The sequence below is a fragment of the Vulpes vulpes genome, chromosome 10 (assembly GCF_048418805.1).
Source record: "Vulpes vulpes isolate BD-2025 chromosome 10, VulVul3, whole genome shotgun sequence".
NCBI classification, from domain to species: domain Eukaryota; kingdom Metazoa; phylum Chordata; class Mammalia; order Carnivora; family Canidae; genus Vulpes; species Vulpes vulpes.
The window spans coordinates 43,951,970-43,976,218 of NC_132789.1; the positions used below are offsets into that span (position 1 = coordinate 43,951,970).

At 60.1% G+C, this 24,249-nt stretch overlaps 1 protein-coding gene across 8 annotated transcripts; it reads right to left on the bottom strand.

Annotated features, from left to right (window-relative positions):
* Nucleotides 1-1,769: 1,769 nt before the first annotated feature.
* On the bottom strand, nt 1,770-23,944 carry MAP7D1 (MAP7 domain containing 1). 8 transcript variants are annotated; one of them, XM_072723839.1, is made up of 18 exons: nt 23,673-23,944; nt 10,619-10,972; nt 10,346-10,414; nt 9,566-9,729; nt 8,755-8,860; nt 7,023-7,133; nt 5,741-5,863; nt 5,481-5,644; nt 5,251-5,396; nt 4,478-4,803; nt 4,109-4,286; nt 3,882-4,020; nt 3,559-3,663; nt 3,241-3,294; nt 3,050-3,095; nt 2,857-2,947; nt 2,547-2,740; nt 1,770-2,362 (listed from the first exon to the last, which is right to left on the bottom strand). In XM_072723839.1, exons 1-18 carry the CDS (start codon nt 23,716-23,718, stop codon nt 2,352-2,354), a joined length of 2,427 nt encoding a protein of 808 aa, XP_072579940.1. In that variant the 5' UTR covers nt 23,719-23,944; the 3' UTR covers nt 1,770-2,351. The 8 variants fall into 8 exon arrangements, with proteins under 8 accessions (XP_072579940.1, XP_072579942.1, XP_072579938.1 ...); XM_072723841.1 differs by having other exon boundaries at nt 4,109-4,259; nt 8,746-8,860; XM_072723837.1 differs by having other exon boundaries at nt 8,746-8,860.
* Nucleotides 23,945-24,249: the final 305 nt, after the last annotated feature.

The window sequence follows — 24,249 nt, forward strand, 5'->3', positions numbered from 1 at the left end:
AGTCCTCTAGGGCTTATGAAAGACAGAGACGGGGATCCCTGGGTGGCTCAGCGGTTTGGCGCCTGCCTTTGGCCTAGGGCAGGATCCTGGGGTCCCGGGATTGAGTCCCTCCTCAGGCTCCCAACATGGAGCCTGCTTCTCCCTCTGCCTCTGCCTGTGTCTGTGCCTCTGTCTCTCTCTCTCTCTCTCTATGTCTATCATGAATAAATAAATAAATAAATCTTTAAAAAAAAAGAGAGACACAGGCAGAGGTTGAGGCAGGCTCCCTGTAGGGAGCCTGATGCGGGACTGGATCCCTGGATCCCAGGATCACACCCTGAGCCAAAGGCAGATGCTCAACTGCTGAGCCACCCAGGGGTCCCTCAGGTCAAGTTTAGATGCTGCTCCTTTAGAAGATGCCTTCCCTGGGATGGCTTATCATTCCAGCTCATTCCCTTCGTTGACATGGAAATGCAGGTCTATATTTGCTTACTGGCTGGGTCTCTGGCTGAGTTGGAAGCTTTTGGTTCCATCAAGCAGAAAATCCAGCTCCACTGGCTTAAGCAGTCAGTCGTCCCGTGGTAGGACTGGATTTGGGGTTGGTTAGCTCAGTGGTCTTCTCAAGGACCTGGGTTCTCCCCAACTCCCTGCCCTGACACCCTCGAGGTTGGCTTTGTCCTCAGGGTGCTCAGCAGGATGGATGCGGCAACGCCAGCCATCACCGTGGACCCCACGCCACACAGAGTTGTCCCCTTGTCGGGCCGTAGTTAACTATCGCTGTGTGCGAGGCCTCACGCATCCTAGCAGTGTAAAGCAGTATTTATGATCTCCCAGCTTCCAAGGGTTGGAAACCCAGGAGCAGCTTAGCTCCTTGGTGCCGGTGGGGGATCTCTCGTGGGGTTATGGCCCAGCTGTTGGCTGGGGCCGTGGTCATCCCAAGGCCTAACTGAGGCCGGAGAAGCTGCTCCCAGGCTTGTTCGTGTGGTTGTTGGCGGGGGGCTTCAGGCCCCTTGGCGTGCGGGCTCCTCAGGCTGTTTGCAGTAGAGCAGCTGCTTCCTCCACAGAGGGGGAGGGCCCAAGAACGAGAGGGCCCCCAAAACAGAAGCGGCAGCGTCTTCAAGGACCTGACCTCACCTGTGTGACGCTATCGTGGCTGCTGTGTCCTGTGGGTCGCTCGGCCCAGCCCTGGGCCAACACGGGCAGGGGCCACACAGGGTGTGAACAACCAGGAGGTGGGGGGACACTGGGAGGCCCTCATGGTTTTCAAAATTGAGGATGCCTCTCAGAGAAGCCCAAAAGGCTTCTCTTTATAGGTTCTGGTCGCAGTCGAGCCACATGCCTGTACCTAAACGAGCCACTCATGAGGGGTTTGGGGCCATCATCTTTGCCTCATGACAATCACGATGCACCCCTGGGCTTGGGAGCCACCTCGGCCACAGCACGAAGGTTGGGGGGTTGGGCATGGGGGGGATCCGGGAGGAAGATGGCCGCCTAAACGAAATCATCTGTTTGGGCAAAGGGGCATGGATGTTGAGGAAGCCACTCGGTGTCTCGGACACCCGTCCGCTCCACTGTGGAGTCCCCGAGAATGGAGGCGGCGTCTTTCCCTGCTTCTGTAGCCCACTGGCTGCCAGCAGACTTGTGAAGTCAATGAATCCATGACGAGGTGGAGACCACAGCAGGAGCCTAGGACTCGCACCGGGTCGGGGTAGGCTCCCGAAGGCCTTAGGATGCAGGGACCACCTGCCCCTGCCCACCACTGGCCCCAAGGATACACCGGACTGGACCGGCAGAGTTATCCTCACTTTATTTCTGGAGACATTTGATCAGACGCAGTAACACTGATTCTAGGCGAGGGCAGGGGGCGTGGGTACCCCGAAAGCAACCAGTCTCCTGTGGCCCAAGGTGCCCCCCACCCCCGGACCTGGGTGCCCCCTCAGTTACAGTTAAATAGAGAGAGGAAGATCACCCCAGGGAGTCTCGGGAGGGTCTGCCTCCTGCACCCGCCCCCTCCACGCAGAGGGGTCTGAGCACGAGCTATTTACAGTATTCACATCCACTGTACCCCACCAAACCAAGGCAGATACTACAGGCGTCCCCCCCCCGAGGGAGGAGGCCAGAGAGGCTGTGAGTGTATGTGTGTGTGGGGAGCGGGGTGGCCGCGCGTGTGAGCACACAAATGCACTGAGGGGCAGGGGCTGGCTCCGGCCCAAGAGACATCAGTCTATAAGGTGCAGAGTAAAAATAACAAGAGGACCCACCCCCGGGGGCCCAGGCCACTTCCGGCTTCGATCCGTCTCTTTTTCTTCCAGGCATCCTGGTGGATGATGCAGAGGAGCCCTCATAGCTGCGCCTGGATCCAAGGCCACCCCTTAAAGGACTTCTGGGGGGGAGAAGCAGGAGGGGAACGGTCAAGGCAAATGATGCCTCCAAGCCCTGGTGTCTGGGGGTCTTCAGGGCAGAGCGCGACAGGGGCTCGGGCACAGCTGGGAGAAAGGGCAGGGCTGTGGGGTCGCGGAAGGTTGCTGGGAGGGAGGACTGTGGGTCCAGGACTTGGGGACTCCTACCTGTGACCTGTGGGGGTTGCACCACAGCTTTCTTGAGGAAGGCCTCTGCCTCTGCGAAGGGCAGGAGTGCCTCTGGCGTTCGGCCCAGACTCTTGTCCCCAGAGGGCCCCTTAGGGGAGAAGCCATTCTCCTGGTGTGCAGGGAGAGGCTGCAGGCCATTCACCAGGGACCCTGGCGGCTCCTTGCTGGGCAGGCTGTGGATGCAGGGCCAAGACTCAGGCCCCTCCCGGCCCAGGGCCACCCGGCACCCCAGCCCACAGCTCCAGTGTCCTGCCTCCCTGCTCAGGGCCCCGGCATCGGTGGCTGGTACCTCCACTGAGGCTCCTGTGTGGCCAGGTCCTCTTTCTGCACTGCCTCCTTCTGTAGCCCCGAGGGCCGAACCTCCCTGGCTTTCACAGGGTCTGTCACCCGAAAGGAAGGGCCATCAGTTAGGGGCTGAGGAGAGGAGGGAGTCTGAGAGCGGGCGGCAAAGGGGACAGAGACGAGGGGAGCAGGGCCTTCACCTGGGCCGAAGTTGTTGGCTTTCGTTGTCTCCTTTCTGTCCGGCTTCTGCTTTGAATTGGAAGAGTCATCAGACTCCAGGGCTACCTGCGCCCCACCCCATTGGGATGTGGCCTCCTCCTCTCTCCCAGGCACCCCCTTTCCTTCACCCCCCCACCCCCCACTGCCGACACCGCCTTTAGGGAATCCCGACCTTGGTTTCAGCAGCCTCTGACTTGCGAGTCCTCTTCATGATCTCCTCCAGGCGCTGTTGGGGGGCCCATCAGTTAGGCCCCCCGCCTGACCCAGTTCTGAACCTCCCGCCCCCCCGCCCTCCAGGGCCCTTCCGGCCCCACCAGTCCTTTCCAGGCCAGGAGCCAGGACGCCCCCCACCTCCGTCCTGCCTACCCTTCCCCAGCCCCAGGCAGGGCCCAGCCACCCCCCTCACCCCCTCGCGCCCCCATACCCGCGGAGGATGAGCCCCAGGCCGGGCACAGCCTCACCCACACCCACGTAGCACTGCCCTGCACACCTTTTTGCGCTCCTGCCGCTCCTGCTCCTCCCGCTGGAAGTGCTTTTCCCGCTCCAGGCGCTGCCTCTCCGCTTCCTCCCGGGACCGAGCTTCGGCCTCTTCTTTCTGCCCGAGACCCCCATGAGCTCGGAGCGACCCCAGAGAGCTCGGGGCAGCTGGACTCCAGCCTTCGCTCCGGGCCGGACCCCCAGCCCTCCACTGGGAGGCGTCCCCCGCGATGTGCCCCCAGCCCTCCACCAGGAGGTGCCCCCACACGATGCGCACCCCCCAGCCCTCCACCAGGAGGCGCCCCCCCACCTGCCCCCCAGCCCGCCGGGGGCCACCTGCTTCTGCAGCCGCTCCTGCTCCTCCTGCTCCGCCTGCGCCTTCTCGCGGGCCTCCTGCTCCTCTCGCCGCCGGGCCTCCGCCTCCCTCTCGGCCCGAGCCTCGGCCTCCCGCGCCAGCTGCTCCTCTCGCAAGCGCCTGGGGAACACAGGCACAGGATGCTTGCTGGGGGCTCCGGCGCGCTCCTCCAGCGGCTGTCCCCCACCTCCTTGCCCCGGGAGCTCACTTGTCCCGCTCCGCTTGCAGCCTCCGCTCCTGCTCCTCACGCTCGCGCTGCTCCCGGGCTTGGCGCCGCTTCTCGGCCAGGAGCCGAGTGGCCTCCTCTCGGTCGGTGGTGCCTGCCATGGGCTTGCTGGGAGTCGTGGGGGGCGCAGGGGCTGGGGGCGAGGTCAGGACCGCAGTGTCTGCAGGGGACCCATGCCCAGGAGTCAGCGCCCCCTCGCTCCGGGACCTCGGGGTGACCCGCCCGCGCCTCTGTCGCCCACTGGGACTGCCGGGCGGCCCCCTTCCCGGCTCCCCACCCCGGGTCCCCAGGCACCTCTAGGCCCAAAGCTCCCCCCACCCAGGCCAAGTTGGCTTCTCTGGCCCTGCCCACCTGCGGGGATGGCCGTGGGCTGCTCCTTCTGGGGCTGAGGGGGCGTGGGCGAGGGCACTGGCGAGGGTGCTGGCGAGGCCGGGGCTGCTGGCTCCTTCTCCTCGCTGCTCTTGCTCTTGCTCTGGTTCTTGTCCACCGTGCCTGGGGCACTGAGGCTCTCCTTGGCCTCATCCTTCCTCCGCACCCGCCCCTTGGGTGATGCAGTGGTGCCCCGAGGAGATGGCGGTTTGGGGGGTAGAGCGTGGCCAGGCCCTGGGCTGGGGCAGGGAGAGGCAGGCCTGTGCCAGGACGTGGAGGGAGAGGATGGCCGGGCCTTGGCTTTGGGACTGAGAGAAAAGGAAAAGCTGGGCTTGGACCACAGCATCTGAGCGTGTCATTCCTTCAGGAGAGTATCCCCCTCCCCGTGGCCTAGCTTGGCACCCCCCCACCTTGTAGGCTCTATTTCCTTTTAGAGCATGAAGCCCAGCTTGGAATCACATGTCATTTAGGAGTCTTTGATTGATGTCTGTCTCACCAAGAGTCGGTAAGAGTAGTAAGAGCAAGAACTTAGGTCCCTTCATTCTTTCAGCAGGTATTTGGTGGGCGCTTCCCAGACGCCAGGCACTGATCAACATACTAGGTAGGGTACTTCAGCCGTCAAAACACTCAGAAAAAAAATATCTGTTCTCCAGGAACTTTCACTTTCATTCTAGGGGCGGGTGCCCAATAGGTACTGGTGACTGGATGGATGGACAGACCCATGAATGAGTGGCCTGGGGACCCTGGGGACCCACCTGAGCTCGGCGGCGTTGCCCGCGGACAGGCGCGGGCGCGGAGAGGCGGGCAGTGACTGGCGCTTCTTGAGGCTGCGCTCCCGGGCCAGGGCACTCTTCTCCTTCTCATTTTCCCGCTCCTTGTCCTTCTTCTCCTTTTTCTGCACCTGGCGGGGCGGGAAGGAGAGTGGGCGCGGAGGTTATGGGCTGTGCGCCCCGCAGCCCCCTGCCCCAGCTGCACACCCACTCACCGGGGAGGCCTCGGGCCGGCGGCGGGCCATGGCGGGGCTGCCCCCCGCGCTGGGCTTGCGGCGCTCCCCACGCTCCCCGGTGGGGCCACAGCGGTGCGCGCTTCGGGGGGCGCTGCTCGGTGTCAGGGGGCTGGCGGAGGCCGAGCGCGGGCACACGGGCACGGCTGCAGAGGGATGAGTGCGGTCGGGGTGCGGCACGCGAGTGAGGCTGGCCCCTGTCCCGCCCCACGTGGGGGCTCTCCCAGGGCCGCTGCCCCTACCCTGGTCCCGGCCGTTGCGGGGCAGCGTGACAGCACTACGACTCCGTGCCAGGAAGGAGAGGGTGGGTGTCATCAGCCGGTCCACGATGCTGCTCTCCCACGCGCTCAGCTGCAGGCTGCGATCTAGGGGGACATGGCCACAAGCAGGTTAGAGCGGGGGGCCGCGGCCAACAGGCAGAAGCCTGGGGGGGACAGCCGGGTTCCGTGCGCACCAAGCCCCGAGAGGCATCCCCAGGACCCTTACCCCATCAGGCGGGGCTGCCTTGGTCTGCCCCGGGGCCTGACCTCCCCTGAGACGCAGGCAAGGAGACGCTTCCCAGGGCAATGCCCCGCAAGGCCGCAGGGCCCCCTCTGCCATGTTCCCTAGGTGACAGCCCCTTCCGCTCTGCATCCCAGCACAGAGCCCTGGTCCCTTTGCTGCCAGAGGGCTGGCCTGGGGAGGCACAACCCCATGGCTGGGGACAAGGAGGGTCCCTGTGCTCCTGACTGAGGGGTGTCCCATGCCAGACACAGGCTGCGAGGGGGCCTGGCAGGCCTGGGCCACCCTGCTCTGTCCCCTCAGCTGCTGGGTTATTTTTAAGCCTCAGTCAGGTGGAGTTGGTACAGCAGCTGATTTGGTTGCTAGGCAACAGAACAACCAAATAAAAGCTGGAGAAACATAAATAACTCCTACCACGGCCCCTTCACATGTGAGCACCAGGGCACGGTGGGAGCACAGGGGCCGTGCCACGCCAGTTAGCCGCAACTCTGGAGCCAGCGAAGGCCCTGGCCATGGCTCTGAAGGCACAGAGGGTGGGGGTGTTCGGGCCCCCCCAGGGTGGTGCCGGAATAAGAGCCCCCCTCTGCACACACAGCACCCAGGCTAGTCCAGGACTCAGGGACGAGGCCACCTGCCTCAGGCTGGCCGAAGCCAGCAGACTGTGGTTGATGAGGCTGCCTGCCTGTCCCACTCTCCACCCCTAACCCTGACCCCACTCCCACCCCCACCTCCACCTGCTGTTGAGGCCCCAGCCAGGCTTCCTTTCTGTCTGCTGGGACACTGCCCTTTGTCTCTTTTCTCTTCCCCTGCAGGGGACCCCTCTGTCCTCAGGGTCCAGACCCATACGCCGCCCCGCCGGCTCCTCTGAGGGGCACAGAGCGCTGGGTGGGGAGAGTGGGGATGGAGACCTGGTGTAGGAGAGGCTCCTGGGACCTGCCTGGGGCTCTTGCTGAGCTCTGGAGGAGGCTTGGGGGAGTGGGGCCACAGGGGCTCTGGAGGGAGGAGGGCTGGGCCTTCTCTTACTTCTACTGGGGGAGTTCCAGAGCGTGGCAGAGGACTTTGAGAGCCGCTTGTTGATTATAGAGTCCACGTGTTTAGGCAGGTTTACTGCCGACACGGAGCACCTGCTCCCACCTGGAGGGGAAAAGACACGGCATTAGGGCCGGGCCGGACAGAAGCCAGGGGGGGCACTGAGGCCTTCCATTCAGGATGCTCCGAGGGCAGGGCGGGAGAGGGAGGAGTGGGCAGGCTAGGAAGGGGAGGAGGAGGCCGTCTTGGCTCTGGGGCAGGGGTGGGGTAGGGGGAGGAGAGGTGACCCGAGACAGCCTGGATTGGGGGAGCTGATGGAGCAAGAACAGAGGAACGGGATGGAGCAGAACTAGAGAAACGTTCACCTTCCTGGCCAGGAAGCCATTCCCTGGGGCCGGGCGCTGCAACCCCTCCCTGCCCACCCTCCAGCCACCCAGGGTTGGCACTTGCTGGCACTGCCCCACCAAGGTGCTATGGCTATGACATCCACGTCCTGGGACGAATGCAGAGAGACATTTCTAAACAGAAGAACCCACAGCCACAGTCACTCACACAGATCCACACGTTCCTAGGGGCACACGAAGGCAAAGACATGCAGGCACAGGCACAGGGAGTAAAAGGTACACTTCCACATGCACACGTGTGTGCAGACATGCGTAGACACAGAAACAAACACTGACAGCTTATGTGCCAGACCCAGATGCACACAGGCACAAGCACATCGAGGCAACTTCATTGCGATACTCGTAACAGCTAATGTTCGTTAGATGCTTACCATGTACCAGGCACCGTGCTGGGCACTACACACATGTTACCTCACTTGATCCTCCCAAACATCTACCTACAACCTCGGAGGCAAGTAGCATAGTTATCCCCATTTTACAGATGAAGAAAGTGACATCGAGATGTTAGAGGTCACGCCACAAGTGCCAGAGCCGGGATGCTAGCCCTGTTCTGACTTGGAAGCCCGCGCAGAGGCAAACACGCACAGAGTAAGACACACAGCGCACGGGTCCACGAGCACACGCACCAGAAGGAGCACAGCCAGAAATACTGAGCTTTGCCATCACAGAAAGACATCCACACACAATGGTGCATGCATGCCGGCCAAGAATCACACCCAAATCCTGATGGCCCTACATGAACAAAACTCAGAGACACAAATCTGCCTCCCCAGACAGACGCAAGGGGGTGACAGTTTTCTTAAGTACCCAGTGTCTGTGGGGCATTAAAGCATTCTTTACTGTGTCCTCAACCAGTAGTCACAACAGGGACAGGTCAGCCTAATTTAAAATGACAGAGGTGGGACACCTGGGTGGCCAGAGGTTTGGCACCTGCCTTCAGCCCAGGGCGTGATCCTGGAGTCCCAGGATCGAGTCCCGCATCGGGCTCCCCGCAGGGAGCCTGCTTCTCCCTCTGCCTGTGTCTCTGTCTCTCTCTCTGGGTCTCTCATGAATAAATAAATAAAATCTTTAAAATAAAACGACAGAGGTTTGAAGAGCAAACCAAATGAAGAGGATTCACCTCTGACTTGATTGACAGCAGAAGCCCTTGGGAAGGGACAGCTTGGTTTACAAGCCCGTTCCAGAAGACACAGGTCGCACGAAGCCAGGCATACACCTGCTGGCAGCTCCTGGCATGAAGCTGCCCCCGCCCCGCGCCACTCCCCGGGCCCCAGCCTCGCCCGCCCGCCCACCAGGCCCTCCTGCCCACTCACTGGTCTTACGTCCGGGAGAGCCATGGTGCAGGGCTCCTGCCCAGGACCAGCGCTGCTGCCGGATTTCGGCCCATGTCTTCTTCACTGACCGCTGGATGGCGGCTTCATAGCGCTCCTGGGGGAGAGGTCTGGGCTCAGAATCACTCACCATACCTGTGACCATACCTGCGAGAAGGAGCCCTTTTCTCTCCTGTGACAATGCCGCCCTACCCAAGAAGCTGTCCCTGACTCACTGCAGGTAACCAAGGTTACTGGATCCCTGCTATGATTAAAGACCAGCTTGTTCTTGGGGGAGCTTTGCACTGTTCTTGAGTCATTTCCTGGATGTCTGAGCTGTTCCTCTGAGGATGGGGTGGGACTTTCCCTTCCCTGCCTGGGGCTCCGAGGCGGGGCCTATCCCCTGGCCCTGAGGGTCCTGACCTTGGGACTAGGTTTTCTTTGCAGCCTAAGCACCCTACCCCCACCCCCCCTGCTGGGCCAGGCCACTTTTTCCTCCCTTTCCTCCCCAGGGCTCAAGCCGGGGCTCAGCACACTCACACAGACCCACATACACGCAGACACACACCCAGATCCGCATATTGACAGCGCACGGTTACAGGTGCCCGCCCCCTGCACACACAGCACCAGGCGTGTCTGCAGCAGCACAGATGCCCACGTTGCCCACTCGGATGCAACTGCAGGTGTGAGCGCACATATTGCCGGGTAGATGCCACAGCGGTGTGGACCCAGACGTGCGCGCCAACGGAGCTGGGGTCCACGTGTGTGCGTGCACAGGTTCGCAGACCTGTGCGCCCCAAGTTAGAAACAGGGCGGCGCGCACCTTGTTCTTCTCCAGCTTCTGCCGTTGCCGCTCCTCCAGGGCCGCCCGGCGCTGCTCGGCCTTAAGCCTCTGCTCCTCCAGCCGCCGCCGGCGCTCCTGCAGCTGCTTCTCCCGCAGCGCCTTGGCCTTCTCCTCCTTCTCCAGCCACACAGCTTTCTTGGCCGCTGTGGGAAGGAGCCCCGGGGGGTGTGAGTGGCTCCGCAGCAGCCAGGCCAAGCGCATCTCCCTGGAGGAGGTGGCCTTCCCTGTGATCCTGGCTTCAGGGGGGTCTTTTCTCTGCCTGCTTAGTGGTAGTGATGGGGGTGCTGATGGGGGGGCGGTGCCTCGGCTCCCAGACTCCCTGCCTCAAACCTTAGGGCTTCCGGCAGACAGGGTCAGGCCTCAGGAGGAAGCTTTCCCTGATGGAAGGTCTGTTTCTCCCCCCCAGGCCTCTCATGGCCTCTGGGTGCTAAAGGAGAAATGGGTTCTTCGGGGCCAGATCCCTGTCTGACTTTGGAGCAGATTTTCACGTGCTGTGGTTAAGAGCATGGGACTGAGGGTGAGCTGAGGCTCCGGGGTCTGACCTCAGGTAGTCCACTGGCTGTGTGTGGCTTAGGAAGGTGATTTCATCTCTCTGAGCCCTTGTGTCCCTGTCCTCAGAAGGGGAGCGAGAGAATTCAATGAGATGTGTGTACGGCTCCCAGCACAGGGCTTGTAATTAAGCGTTCAGAAGTGTGAGTGCTGTGGATGAAGGACTGATGGTGAGGGTGGGGGGGCTGATGACGTGTGCCTAGCACTCACCCAGGTACTTGGCACGTTCTTCTCGCCGCTCCTTTGCCAGCTTGTGCCTCTCTCCTGCTTTCTTTACATCTTAAGTCAAGGGAATGAGAACAGACTTAGGTCGGAGGCTCCCCCCTTGAAAAGGGAGTCAGCCTCAGGGCCCTCCCCCAGGCCTCATCCCCATCCCTCTTCTCATCTCCTCCTGGGCACCAGGAAACTCCCTCTGGTGGCATCATCCAGGGCTGGAAGGCTGAGCCAAGGAGTGTGGCCCAGGCCTAGGGACATCATATGTACCTTGCTTGGTGGGAGGGCCGTCGGACGCTTGCATCGCTGTCGGGGCTGGTTGGCTGCTCCTTCGGGGAGGCCTGGTGTCCCGTGGGCCTGTGGCTGGTGGGGTGGGTCCCCTGATCTTCCCTTCTGAGAAAGGGGACTCTTCCTGCTGGGAGGCTGATCCAGGCCCAATGGGCCTTGGGGGGCTCTCTGGTTCCAGCGGGAGCTGCTTAGAACTAGAGGCATTCTTCATGGCTGGAGGGGTGTCTGGGGGAGTGTCAGGGACCAGGGCTGACATCGGAGGTGGTGGTGGCGGTGGCGGGGAGGGGTCCCCTTCTGGAGAAGGTCTGGGCTCTGGGGGGGTCCTGGCTGCCACCGCTGGAAGAGCAACACAAGAGAGGAGACAGAGTCAGAGAGCGTACCCATGTTGTCAGTTCAACACGCTCTGTCCCTCATCCCTCTGACCCATCCCTTCATCCACACAGCGTGGGTACTGAGCTCCTGTGTGCCGGGCTCTGTTCCAGAGACTAATGATACCACGGTGAGAAAACAGCCACGGTCCCTGCGTCTGTGGAGCCTACCTTCTGGCAGGTGGACAGACAAACAGCTAGGCAGCCACAGCGTAGGATGGGTCCTACGTCTGGGGGTAACACAGCGGAGGTGGTCAGCCCACCTTTGGGGGGCTTCCTGGAGAAGTAACCAAGCTGGGAGCCAGAGGGGGAGCTGGAGTTGACAGAGCAGAGGAGGATGGGGTTCTGGCAAAAAAAGAAGAGCATCGGGGATCCCTGGGGGGCTCAGGGGTTTAGCGCCTGCCTCCCGCCCAGGGCATGACCCTGGAGACCCGGAATCGAGTCCCACGTCAGGCTCCCTGCTTCTCCCTCTGCCTGTGTCTCTGCCTCTCTCTCTCTCTCTCTCTGTCACTCATGAATAAATAAATAAAATCTTAAAAAAAAAAAAAGAAGAAGAAGAAGAAGAAGAAGAGCATCTGCAAAGGGGCAGAAGGGAGCAGGGTGTATTATAAACCGTGGGCTGTTGGCAGCACTGACGAGTGCCCGAGTGAGCGGTAATGGCCGGTTTCCATGCCTGCCTCCCCCAGCCTTTCTGCTTGACACCGGGTCACAGTGCCCAGCTCAAGGCCCGGGACACAGAGGCAGCCAGTGCTGGGCACGGGGGACTGGCCGGGAGGAAGGACACGAGCACGGGCCCAGCGACGCTGTGCTGCTAACTCCCCGGTGGGGTGGGCAGCCAGTGGCTTTCACTCTGTGATCCTTCTTCCTTTCCCAAACACCCACAGATTTCTTCTATTAAGACAATAATATTTCACGGGGTGCCCAGGTGGCTCAGCAGTTGAGCCTCTGCCTTCAGCTCAGGCCGTGACCCCGGGGTCCCGGGATCAAGTCCCCCATCGGGCTCCCCGCAGGGAGCCTGCTTCTCCCTCTGCCTGTGTCTCTGCCTCTCTCGGTGTCTCTCATGAACAAATAAAATCTTAAAAAAAAAAAATCGTATTTCGAGATCTCTGTAGAAGACAACAAAGTGCCAAGTAAGGAAACCACACAGCTGGGCATGGCGCTGTCTATGCACACACGTGGCACATGTGTGGGGAGCCGAAAGCCAGGCTTTGGCGTCAACTGGATGAAGGCCCAGTTCTGATTTTACCACCCCGACGTGGGGCATGGAGGGCACGCCTCCCCAGCACCGCGCCTCCCCTTGGTGAAGCCCTCAACCTTTTTTTTTTTTAAGTCTCAGTTTTCCTGTCTGTAAAATGGGGATGATGAGCCCAAGCTGGTGGGGGTGTCAGAGAAGTACTGGCAGGATTCGTGTGCCAGTGCACAACACTCCCCCACCCGCAGGTCCTCTAAAGCCCTGCATATTGAGTCCTGGTCCCGTCTGCTGCTACTGGGTGCCACCGGGACGATGGGGACGCTGCCACTGCACCCAGGTTTAGGGAGCAGGACCAGGACCGCAGCAAGGTGACTTTAAGGAAGCATTTTTCGCTTTCACGGGATGCCTCCGCCGGACCAAGTCCTCTCCTGTGGGATATCTGGCCCCCCCAGAAGGTGGCAAAGTCCCCAGCCCTGTGGGTGACAGCGTGTGTGTAGGGAGAGGACAGTCCAAGGAGCCAGGCTTGGGACTCTGCACACCTTTTTTGGGGAGACAGGTGTCCTGGGGCTGAATATGGACTCTGAAGGCAAACTATCTGAGTGTGAATTCAGGCTTCCCCGTTACCTGTGTGACCCTGGGCTGCTTACAGACCGTCTCTGTGCCACAGTCCCCTGCCATGGGAGAGGGACAGTACCCATCTCACACAATTGTGATTCTAGTGATGACAACAGCCCTTAATGGTTATAGGTTCCTCAAGAGCTTTCTATATTCAAAGCATTTCACAATATTTGTCTTCGCCCCCACTGACAATAATTATGAAGGAGGCACTACAAATATCCTTTTTAGGGACGCCTGGGTGGCTCAGTCAGTCCAGTGTCTGCTTTTGGCTCAGGTCATGATCCTGGGGTCCTGGAATCGAGCCCCACGTCAGGGTCCCTGCTCAGCAGGGAGCCTGCTTCTCCCTCTCTGTCTGCCCCTACCTCCCCTTTGCACTCTCTCCCCGCCCCCAAATAAATATACAGAATCTTTTAAATAAATAAGTAACTTAATAAACAGCTTTTTTTCAAGATGGGAAAAGAAGAGCAATTTGAGGTCACTCAGCTGGTAACTGAAGAAGCCTGGACTTGAACCCAGCGTCTGTCACCAGAGCCCGTGCTCTTCCCAGTTGCAGCTTCCTGCCTCTGTTTAAGGCAGTATGAAGTAATATGTGTTATGCAATGAAATCTGAGGCTCACGGTTTTTCCCTCATTCCTTCCCTTGCAGCTTCCTGGGCTCCATGCAAGAGCCCCGGCTGAGGCCCCGTCTCCCCGAGGCCCGTCCAAGTCAGCCAGTAGCCCACCCTGCTTTCCCCGCGCCGGCCACAGAAGGCTGCCTGGCCACTACCGGTCTACTTCCCAGACACCTGCAAACTCTGTCCCACCTCCAGTGGGCAACATAAGCAGCAGCAATCCTTTAGTGAGTGTTTACTGTATACCTGGAACGGAGATAGGCCTTTGTGTCCTCATCCTGCACCCTCATATGAGCTCTGGGAGGCAGAGATTCTGATCCCCACTATACAGATGAGACAGTCAAAGCTCACCCCACTAGGTGATTTGCCCAGGGGCATAGAACTAACATGTGGCAGAGGCAGGATTTGAACCTGGACTGTCTGGGGCCAAAAAGCTTAGGTGTGTGTGCACCAAGCTCGAAGGCTGAGGGCGAGGCCTGTTTATTGTCGTCCTCCTAGCACCTGTGCGTGCTGCGGGTGTTGCAAGGAAAACTGGTAGGCGGCTGTTTGTCTGCACCTAGGTAAATCACACCCATCGGGCAAGACAGCGAATCTCCAAGTAGGTCCCGGCTAGCTGCGTGTGCAGCTTGGGAAGAGGAAGAGGGATCAGGCCTGGAAGGCTCTAGGCCTCAGATCAGACAGGCCCGAGGGGGAAACCGCAGCTCTGATCTGGGACCTTGGGCCAGCCCTGAGCCTGCGTGAGCTTCAGTTTCCTTCCCGGGTGGTTGGCACCAGGGGCGAGTAGGTACATCATCTCTGACACCTGGCAGGGGCTCAGGAGGCGGCGCCGGCCCAGGGGAATCTGTCTGCTTCTCCGGATCTCTGCTCTAAGAGCCCACTTGGGTCAGGCTCTCACCCCCGCTGCTCCATGACACTGCTCTTCTCAAGGTCACCAATGGACATGGCTCACTCAGCCACTGTCTCTCCGTCCTCGTCGCCCTAAGCCAGGGGCTGCATTTGACACGGTTGATCCTCAGATGCTCCCCAAACACTTTTGCTCTTGGCTGTGGAGACAACACACTTCTCCTGGTGCTCCCTCTACCTTGCTGCCTGGGACTGCTCAGGCTTCTTTGCTGATCCTTCTCTAATTGCCCAGCCTCTTAGCGCCGGGTGCCCCAGGCTCAGTGGAGGACCTCATCTCTCCTGTCTGCATGCACTCCCTTGATGACCTCATCTAGACTCATGGCTCTAAATACCATTGCTCTGCTGATGACAACCAAGCTTGTATCTCCAGCCCAGACCTCTCCCTTGAGTTCCAGTTTCGCTATTGCAACTCCCTATTTGACACCCCTGCGTGTCCTACAGACACCCCAAATTGAACACAACCCAAGCGGGGCTCCTAATCTTCTCCCCGAACCCCGCTCCTCCCCCAGTTTTTCCCCATCTCAGTCAACGCCAACCCCCAACTCCCGGTTTCTCGGGCCAAAAAACTTGGGAGTTGTTTTCTTATCTCACATCCCACATCTAATCTCTCAGTAAATCTTTTTAGCTCCATGTGCAAAGTACATTCTGAATCTAATCACTTCTCACCATCTCCACTTCTGTCCTCTTGGTTCAGCCACTCTCATCCCTTAGAAAGACTCCTTGCTGGGGCCCCTGACCTGGCTGGCTCAGTCGGTGGAGTGTGCTCTTGATCTCGGGGTTGTGAGTTCGAGCCCCACATGGGGTGAAGAGGCTACTTAGAAAATAAAATCTTGGGGACGCCTGGGTGGCTCAGCAGTTGGGCATCTGCCTTTGGCTCAGGGCGTGACCCCGGGTCAGGGGATGGAGTCCCACATCAGGCTCCCTTCAAGGAGCCGGCTTCTCCCTCTGTGCCTTTGCCTCTCTGTGTGTTTCTTATGAATAAATAAATAAAATCTTTAAAAAAATCTTTTTTGGGGAGCACCAAAGGCATCACCCAGGTGCCCCCAAAAATAAAATCTTAAAAAAAAAGACTGCCAGCTGCCATTTTTTGTTCCCTTTTCATCTTTTCTCAATGCAGCAGCTGAGTGATTCTGTTTAAAAATAAGTTAGATCGGGGATCCCTGGATGGCTCAGTGGTTTAGTGCCTGCCTTCGGCCCAGGGGATGGTCTTGGAGTCCTAGGATCAAGTCCCACATCAGGATCCCTGCAAGGAGCCTGCTTCTCTCTCTGCCTGTGTCTCTGCCTCTCTCTGTGTGTCTCTCATGAATAAATAAATAAAATCTTAAAAAAAAAAAAAAAAAGAGAGCGATCCAGTCACTCTCTTGACAAAACCCTCTGAAGCCCCATCTCTTGGGAAGGAAAAACCAAAGCCCTGAGGACCTTCAGGACCCCCACCACCGTTGCCCCTGCTGCCTTCAGACCATCATCTCTTGGGCCTCATCTCCCCCCCCCCCCCCGCCAACCCCCATCTGCTCAGTCTCTTCTAGGTGCCTTCCAGGCCCCCTCTGCCAGACTCCTCTGCCCCCATTACCTCAAGGTCCTTACTCCAAATGTCACCTCTCACTTACGCCTTCCCTGACTCTATTCAAAATTACAAACTGCAGTGGAAGTCTCCCTCCCCTTTCCAGGTGTATGTTTTCTTCCCAATTCTATTTTATGAACACCGTTTTGACACTGCCTCCCACCTCTAGGAGATGGTCTCCGTGGGGCACACGTGTGTCTGTTCTGTGAGCTGTTCTGAGGCCAACAGGCAGCACATAGGTGCTCCACCACTATCCGCCGAATGAGTAAGTCAACGAGCTCCACCTTGGCTGATATCACAGCAGCATCTTTCCTGCCTGGATGACTACAAAGTCTCCCCACTGCTCTCCCTGCACCCCTTCCCACTTCGATCCCCATGCACCAGCCAGAGTAAGTGTTTGCAGGTGCAGATCTGATCCTGGTGCTCTTGAAACCTCTCAGTGGCTTCTCATTGCTCTAAAAACAAAATTCTTGAAGTCTAACAAGTCTGGCATAGTCTGAAGTCCCCGTCCCCATCTCCTGCACCTCTTGAGTCTCCTCTCCACGCCCCCCACTTGATTTCTGCACTGACCTTTGAATTCCGATAACCACTCACATTCCCTCCTGCCACGGGGCTTTTGCACATGTTCTTTCTACTCCTGTCTTAGTTAAGCCCCATTTGGCCTTCAGATCTTCACTCGGACATCATTTTCCCCAGGGAAGCCTTCCCTGGCCTCTTTGATCAGGATAGATTCTTTCAGGATTCCTGGGCGGCTCAACAGTTGAGCACCCACCTTGGGCCGAGGGTGTGATCCTGGAGTCCCGGGATTGAGTCTCCCGTCGGGCTCCCTGCATGGAGCCTGCTTCTCCCTCTGCCTGTGTCTCAATCTTTCTTTCTGTGTCTCTCATGAATAAATAAATAAAATATTTTTTTAAAAAAGTATAAATTCCTTCATTACATACAGTCATGGCTTCGTGTGCCTCTTACTTGGAACACCGTGACTGTCACAATCTTCAACCTCCTCGTGTGCTTCTCTTTGTTGAGCCTCCCCTTAGCCCGAGACGAAGCCCTACGAGGGCTGGGCCAGGCCTGCTTTGCTCACCACCACGTTACCAGCTGCTACCGCAGTGCCAGGTATGCAGAGACAGTCATGAGATGCTGTTGAATGAGAATAAAGTCCTGCACTAGTAGAAAGCCACCCTCGCCTATAGCAGTGCAGAGAGGAGATTTTTTTTTTAATCTAATGAAGAGTAAATCCATGTAATTTATGAAAGGGATAAATACTTGAAGGGAAGCAACACAACTCCATTTCAATCGGATTTGGGCAGCTTTCCTGGGCGAAGGTGCTCAGATGGAAGTTAAAAATAATAACGAATGTTTGACTCCAGCGGGTCAATGAGAAAGACTTCTCGAGAAGCAAACAGGACATTTGGAGCTCTTCCTTTGACCTGGTGGACTGTTCACCCTAAAGACAAATATTTTCCTCAGAAGTATGCCAACGCTGATGAAACGCCACTCGGACCGCGCCACCCAGAACAATCTGCAGTAGGCCAAATCAACTACGTGGTTAGTCACCGATCTGCTATGGTTAGACCGATTTCGGACTATTGCTGTTTTCACTCATCGAACGTGATCCTTAGGCTGCTGCCTTTTATTTTCGGTCCTGTGCCAAATGGTGAGGTTTTAACCGCTGTTTTATTTTGCTGATATGGACCAGAAGTATTTGCTAAGAACTGGATAAGAGACGGATAGTTTGTATTTCTTTCTTAGCACCAAAAGCATTCCCCGGGCAAAGGCTGCAGAAGCGGATCGCAGGGGCAGTGAGGCTTGTCTTCTTCTCAGGAGCCCCCCAGGGACTATACCCGGGGGTCTGCGGGAAGATCCAGGCCAAGTCCCCCATGAGGACCTGTCACATGTCTCAGGGTGCTCACTCCCCAGCTCCACCCTCTGGGTGCTGGCAGTCCCTTCCTCTGGTCCCCCCCCCCCCCCTTCCATACCAACAATTGCTGCTGGCCCAAACAGTCCTCTCACGACACTGATAACACAGTCTGGCTTTTCTGTTTGCCTCTGGCCCGTGTCCCTGCCAGCATGAGAGCTCAGGGACAGAGGATACTGGGTCTCACTTCTCATCACAGCCCCGGGGCTTATACAGGACCTGCCGGCACAGAGTGGGAGTGCTGGGTCTGTTTAAGGAACATGCGGGTAGCTAAATGCAGGACCGGGTGGGAGGCCCCGGGGGAACCACATACCAACACATCGTCAAACCCCAAAGCCTGGCCTCCCTAACCCTAAAGGTCCTGTTCATACCCCTGCGCCTGTCTGCCAGCTTCTAAACGCAGGGAAGGAAACAAGGTTAACTTATTAAAGACCTACCCATACACCCGGCACTCTTGCTCATCTCATCTCATTAGGACAGCCCTAAAAGGAAAGCTCTATGGATGGCCCCTGTTTCACAAGTGGGAAGACTTACTCAGACATGTTAAGTCAGCATCAGAGGTAGGATTTGAACCCAAGGCTATCTGATGACAAGAGCCTTATGTCACACTGTTTCTGGTAGGCGTCCCATCACCCCTCCTTGAGGCTCCCGCCTGTTCCCTGAAGAAGGAAGTGACTTGGTGGCTCCCTCAGGGAGGCGTCCCCCAAGATGGTGAAGGGTGCAGGTGGGGCAGGCAGGCACTGAGCTCAGAGGGCAGGAATGCAGGAAAGGCAGGCTCCTGCCCAGGCTGGCCACCAGGAGGCAGGAAGTGAGGCACCTGGGCAGGGGCTGGTGGGGGGGTGGTGAGCGGCCCTCCTCCAGGGGGGCCGAGCCAAGGAAGACCAGGGAGAGCCAGTGGAGGGGGGCGCACAGACAGCACCCCGGAGTGGGCAGCCTGAGGAAGCAGAGGCCGAGGCACGGGAGAGGAAACAGGACGGAGATGAGCCCTTGGGCTCCCACAGCAGCTCGTCGGGGGTCGGCGCTGGGCCCAGCAAGTGAAGACGAAGGGGCCGAGGGGAGGCAGGGACACGGGGACGGTGCACAGGTGCACACCGTGGACAGAGGCACGGTGCAGGCAGAGCCTGAAGGACGGTGAGAAGCCAGGCACATCTTTCCTCCCTCTCTCCCTCCCTCCCTCCCTCCCTCTCTCCTATATACACAGAAGTCAGACCTCGTGGGGTTTGGAACTCCATACGCACATGCACACGCGGGGCCAGGCACCTGCTGCGAGGCGCGGGTGAAGCCTCAGCACCCCCCCCCCCACTGAGACGTCCCCAGTGGGCTGTACAGCCTCCTCCAGGAGGCCCCGCGGGCACCCCTTCCCCTGGGCCCAGGAAAAGTCCAGTTCACGCGGCACAGCCAGTGCGCCGTCAGGCCCAGCTCCACACCGCAGAGCCATCGGCCCCTGTCACCTTCACCCCAGCCCCAGGAGGCAGCTGTTGTCGCCCCGTCTGAAGACACAGATTCAGAGAGATTGAGACACTTGCTTAAGTGGCACAGCCACGAGCAGCGACGCCGGGGTTTGGGCCTGCGGCAGCCTGCCACTCTGTCCCTGCGCTGTCACCCAAAGGGGGTGGCCTCGTGGGCTTCCCCACCAGTAGGATGGAGACGGAGGGGGAGGGATGGGCCCTGGGCTGGGACACAGGCGACCCTTAGGGGGCAGCACTTCCCGGTCCGAGGGGAGCCAGCGGGCTCTGAGAGGCAGTGACCTGGGAGGGGGCAGGGGCTCTGGCCCCCTAAGGACCTGGGCCACAGGCCCTTGGCGGCCAGGCTGCGCCTCCGCGGGCCGTAAGCCGGGACCAGGACTCACTGCACATCTGAAGGAGCTCCCGGCTGGGTTGGTGGCCATTGTTCCCAGCCTCCAATCAGGAGCACCCACTTCCTGTTATTTTAGGCGGCAGGAAATGACCCCATCCCGCAGCCCAGGCCCCGCCAGGGGTCCTCCCTCAGCCCCACGCTAGGCCCAGGATGCTCGGACTGTCACCACCGCCTGGGGCCAGGGCTTCCTTCTGGTCTGACCCACTCAGACTCCAACCCGACAAGATGCACGGGAGACCCCCGCTCTGCTGCCTGCTAGAGAAGGATCACAGGGTCCCTAAGACCAAGCTACGTAGAGAAGAAGGGAAGCAGATCAGACTTTACCAACGGCTGGCTCAGAGTGGTTTGGTGCAGAGGCTTTAGAGTCAGATGAACCTGGGTTCAAATCCTACATCTGCCAATTCCTGGCTGCGTGACTTCAGGCCAAGGCCTTCCCTCTTTGATCCTCATCTCTAAAATGAGGATGATATTAGGCCCTACTCAGGGACTGTTTTGAGAACCAGATGAGACCATGCACATGACCTGCTAAACATCATGCCTGCACGGAGTAGGCCCTTGATAAATAGGAGTGGGAGATAAGTTAGACTCATCCCTGGTGAGAGGCCACAATTTCTCTTACAAGTGAGGAGTGCTGATGGAGGCAGCAGCACCATGCTCTCTATCCCCTACCATGCTCTCTGCTCCCCTCGGGGCAGAGCTGCAGCTGAGAGGTGGTGGAGGAGACGCTGAAGCCTGTGCCTGGGGTGCCAGGCGGTACTACCACAGCCAACAAAGCTGCATTATCTGGGCCCTGGCTCCTTGGCTCCCTCACTCATCCCAGGGCCCAGTAGGGACCCTGGGACGCAGCTCCCTGCTGCTCGTGGCCTAACTTCCAGCCTTGGTTAGGCCTGAGACCTGCCCTGGCCCCCCTCAAGTGCCAACACTCTGGTCCTGGGCCCTGTTTTCAGCTCATTCCCCCTCCCTCAGCCCTGCCCCACCAACAGCTGATGCCATCCTGAAGGGCAGGGGGAGTAAACTGGCCTGGTGCCCCTTCCTCCTCGTTTGCATATGCATGACTGCACATTAGGAGCTCATTAGAGGCTCATTACTGGGCCCACGGGCCCAAGGAGGGACAGAGCTGTCAGTGGGGGGCACCAGAGGGGCTGGCTGCTGTATATAGAGACATAGCCCATTGTGCCAGTCTTGCCAACTTCTAGTCATCCTTTTAGGTTCACTTCAAATGCCTCCTCCTCTGTGAAGCCTTCCACAAGCAGAGCCCATTATGCCTGTAGGGTTTCCCTACCCTGAACACCTCTGCTTCCCTCATCCGGCCAGGAGTGCTCAGAGAGGAGTGACTCCGTCTGATGAACTTCTCTGCCATCTGCATACCAGCACTGAGCTGGCGCATGGCAGGCATCAGTATGGGGTGCTGGATGACTATCTGCACTCACCTCCGCAGCCCCACCTTAAGCATAGGATCCCCTCCGTTCCTCAGACATACCTTGGTTCACTTGTGTCCAGAACTCCCCTCCCCTGGCCCTCTGTCCCCTATTTACCTCCTGAAATCCTAATTAGTCATACCTCCTACTCAGGCCTCCAAAGGAATTAAAAACAGTAACAACAACAAAAAAAACCCAAATAGAGTTTATTGACCACAGACTCTGTGCCCGGGCCTAGGCTAAGCCTTTCATGTGTTCATCTAATTTCATGATCCCAATATCTCCATGAGATCATCGCTAGCATTATTCTCATTTTATAGATGGGAAATTTTAAGACTCAGGTTAAGCAACTTACCTAAGGTCACACAGTAGTAGGTTATGTTTGATTCCAGAGTCTACATTCTTAAGCAAGCTGGCTCCAAAACTCCTGTCCTCACCTCCCCCATATTTTGTACCTCCCTGTTGGCACCAGTTCTGATGAGCCTAACCACAATAATGGTAATGACACTGTATTGCGGGCGTCTGTGTGCCAGGTTCCTTTAGGTATCATCTCTAACCCTCACATTAACCCTACGGGGTTCGATAACGACCTCCATTTTCCAGGGGCATAAACTGTGGCTGGAGGAGGAAGTCACTTGCTCCAGTCCACACCTGTCCCCCACTCCATGTTGCCTCCTGGAAATGCTCAGGGTGCAAAGGGGACTCAAGCATGGCAGGGATCGTGCCATGCGCACTCGGTGTCTCAGCCCCACACCTCAAACTCGACAGGATACGTGCAGTGGGCACCACCTTTAGTCCCCGGAAGCCCTTGGCTTGTAGGAAGCCCCTGTCCCGTTCCCCTTCGCTCTGTGTAGGCATCAGCCACCAGCCTGATCTAGGCTCTCATGTAACTTCATCTGGGCCCTGTGTATAGAAGAGTCTTCCCAACCAGGACCCTGGAGGCAGTCGTCCCCTCAGGCCCCTCAGTACAGCCAAGCAGGCCCCCATGCCCTCACATACAGTCAGGCATCCCACCCGAGGGCCTTAATTATAAACCAGACACTCACTTGGGCCCATTCAGGCCCTGATGCATGTGCCAGTGCATGCGCCCCTCAGACGCAGAGGGCCAATAAGTAGATGAAATGGACCCAGTCTAGCACTCTGTGGGTGTCCCCTCTCAGGCTCGGCCAAGTCCAGACTGACCTGACCCCAGTGCCAGTGCTCCAGTACAGCCTACAAACCTCCCCGCCCACGACAGTCTGAAGCTCCCTGCCACCCACCACCTGCGAACTTCAGCTCCCACACCCACGGGTCCCCAGGAAGCGCCCACGCTGGCATGGGGAGGAGCCCACCCACAGCCAAGTGGCTCCACCTTGTCTTGGGCTCTCCGCACCCACAGACACTGTTTCGTATTGAGCCCACGCCGCAGGGGTCAGGGAGGCGGCAGGGATTAGGCTCTGGGACTCTATGGAGGTGCGAGGTTGGGGCCGCCTCCCCCCTGAGTCAGTGGGAACAGAACTTGGGTCCTCAGCAATCGTGTTCTTCCGTCCCTTCCAGGAAGAAAGAGAAAGAGAAATCCCTCCCTCCAACAGCAGGCCCAACCAGAAACCTGTCCCCACCCCCTCATCAGCTGCTCCCAGATCCGAATGGGATTTGCAGAAGTGCTGGGCACTGGTGGTTGGTAGGGTGAGGGGAGGGGAGGGGAGCTCTGATGGTCTGGGGCCTGGAGCGTGTGTAGGGGGGCCGCGGTAGGCATCCCAAGCTTCAGGCCCGAGAATGATGTGGCAGGTCCTGGGAGCGCGGCCTTGAGCCTGCACCTCATTCTGCGGGGTCTCGGGGTCTCGGGGTCTCGGGCCTGGAGAGGCTGCGGGGGAGCGTGGCCGGACACGCACGTTTGCTTCTGGCCCCTTCCTCCCCAAATCGGGCTGGGGGGGGGCAGGCCGGGCTGCGGAGGCGGCGGCCCACTCCCCAGCTCCCCGGCTCCCCGGCTCCCGCCCTCGCCCCGAACAATGCCGCCTCCCCCTCCCCCTCGTCTTTATCCGGCGGGTTCCTTGGCAGCCGCCGCTAGAGACCTCCCCCTGCCCTGCCCTGCCCTGCCCTGCCCTGCCCTCCCCTCCCGGCCGGCCCGCCGCCGCAACAGGCCCTTTGCGCGGCAGCTGGGGAGCCGCGGTGGGGGCGAGGTCGCGGCCGGGGCGTGGGGGGCGCCGGGGCTCAGGCTCCAGGGCTCGGGGCCCTCCACGAGCGCGTGCAGGCGGGGGTCGCCGCTGCCCCCTGCGCTGGGGAGGGGCGCGGAGACGGCCCGGCTCAACGCGAGGGGCTCCCGGGGCCTGGGGCGGAGCGGAAAGGGGGCGCGCGCGGGCGGGGGTGCGGGGAGCCCGCGGGGCGCCGGCCGTGGGGGAGGGGCAGCTGTCAGGGGATGCGTCGGGGGCCGGAGCCGCGGCCGCCGCAGCCTTTATTTTTAAACTTGCAAGCGGTCAGCGGGCGCGGGCGCGGGCGCGGCGGGGGGGTCCCCGCCCCGCCCCGCGCCCGGGGGGTCCCCGCCCCGCCCCGCGCCCGGGGCCCCGCGCCCCGCGCCCCGCGCCCGCCCCTCCCCGCCGCGCCGGCTCCCCGCATACCTGGGGGTGCGCCGGCACGCGGCTCGGCAGGTGGGCCGCTCTCCATGGCTGCGGCGCGCGGGCCCGGGGGCTCAGCGGCGGCGGCGGCGGCGGCCGGCGGCCAGGACGCGGGTCCCGCGGCGCATCACGGCCGGCCCCGCCCGGCGGGCAACTCTCGGAGGCCGGGGCGCCCCGGGAAGGGCGGCGCGGAGAGGCCGGCCGCCCGCTGTGCTCGGCCTGGGCCTCGGCGGCGATCGCGCTCCCTGCCCGGCGCCGGCCCCGTCGCGGCCGCGGCCCAGCCCTATTGTACCGCCGGGGCTGGGCCTGGCCTCCCCGCCGGCGCGTACCAAGTGCGGACGCGGGGAGGGCCGCCCCCGCCGCCGTCGGGCCCGGGCCGCCCGCCCCCCGCCCCGCCCCCCGCGCCCCGCCCGCCGGCGCGGGCCCCCGAGCTCGCGCCGCCTCCCCTGCGGCCGCGGCGGGGGGGGGCGCCGGGGCTCCCCGAGGCCGCCGGGCCCGCCGCCTCCCCCTGCGGCCGCGCGTTGGTACGCGCCACAGCGCCGGGAGGCTATGTAGGGAGCGCTCGGGTGACTCACCCGCC

Bases quoted from the DNA above. Each gene is read 5' to 3' on its own strand.
- MAP7D1 (XM_072723836.1), bottom strand. From the start codon at position 23,718: ATGGAGAGCGGCCCACCTGCCGAGCCGCGTGCCGGCGCACCCCCAG. The intron at 10,973-23,672 runs GTATGCGGGGAG...TTGCTCTTCCAG, and splicing joins GCGTGCCGGCGCACCCCCAG to CGGTGGCAGCCAGGACCCCC. The intron at 10,415-10,618 runs GTACATATGATG...CCTTGACTTAAG, and splicing joins CGGCCCTCCCACCAAGCAAG to ATGTAAAGAAAGCAGGAGAG.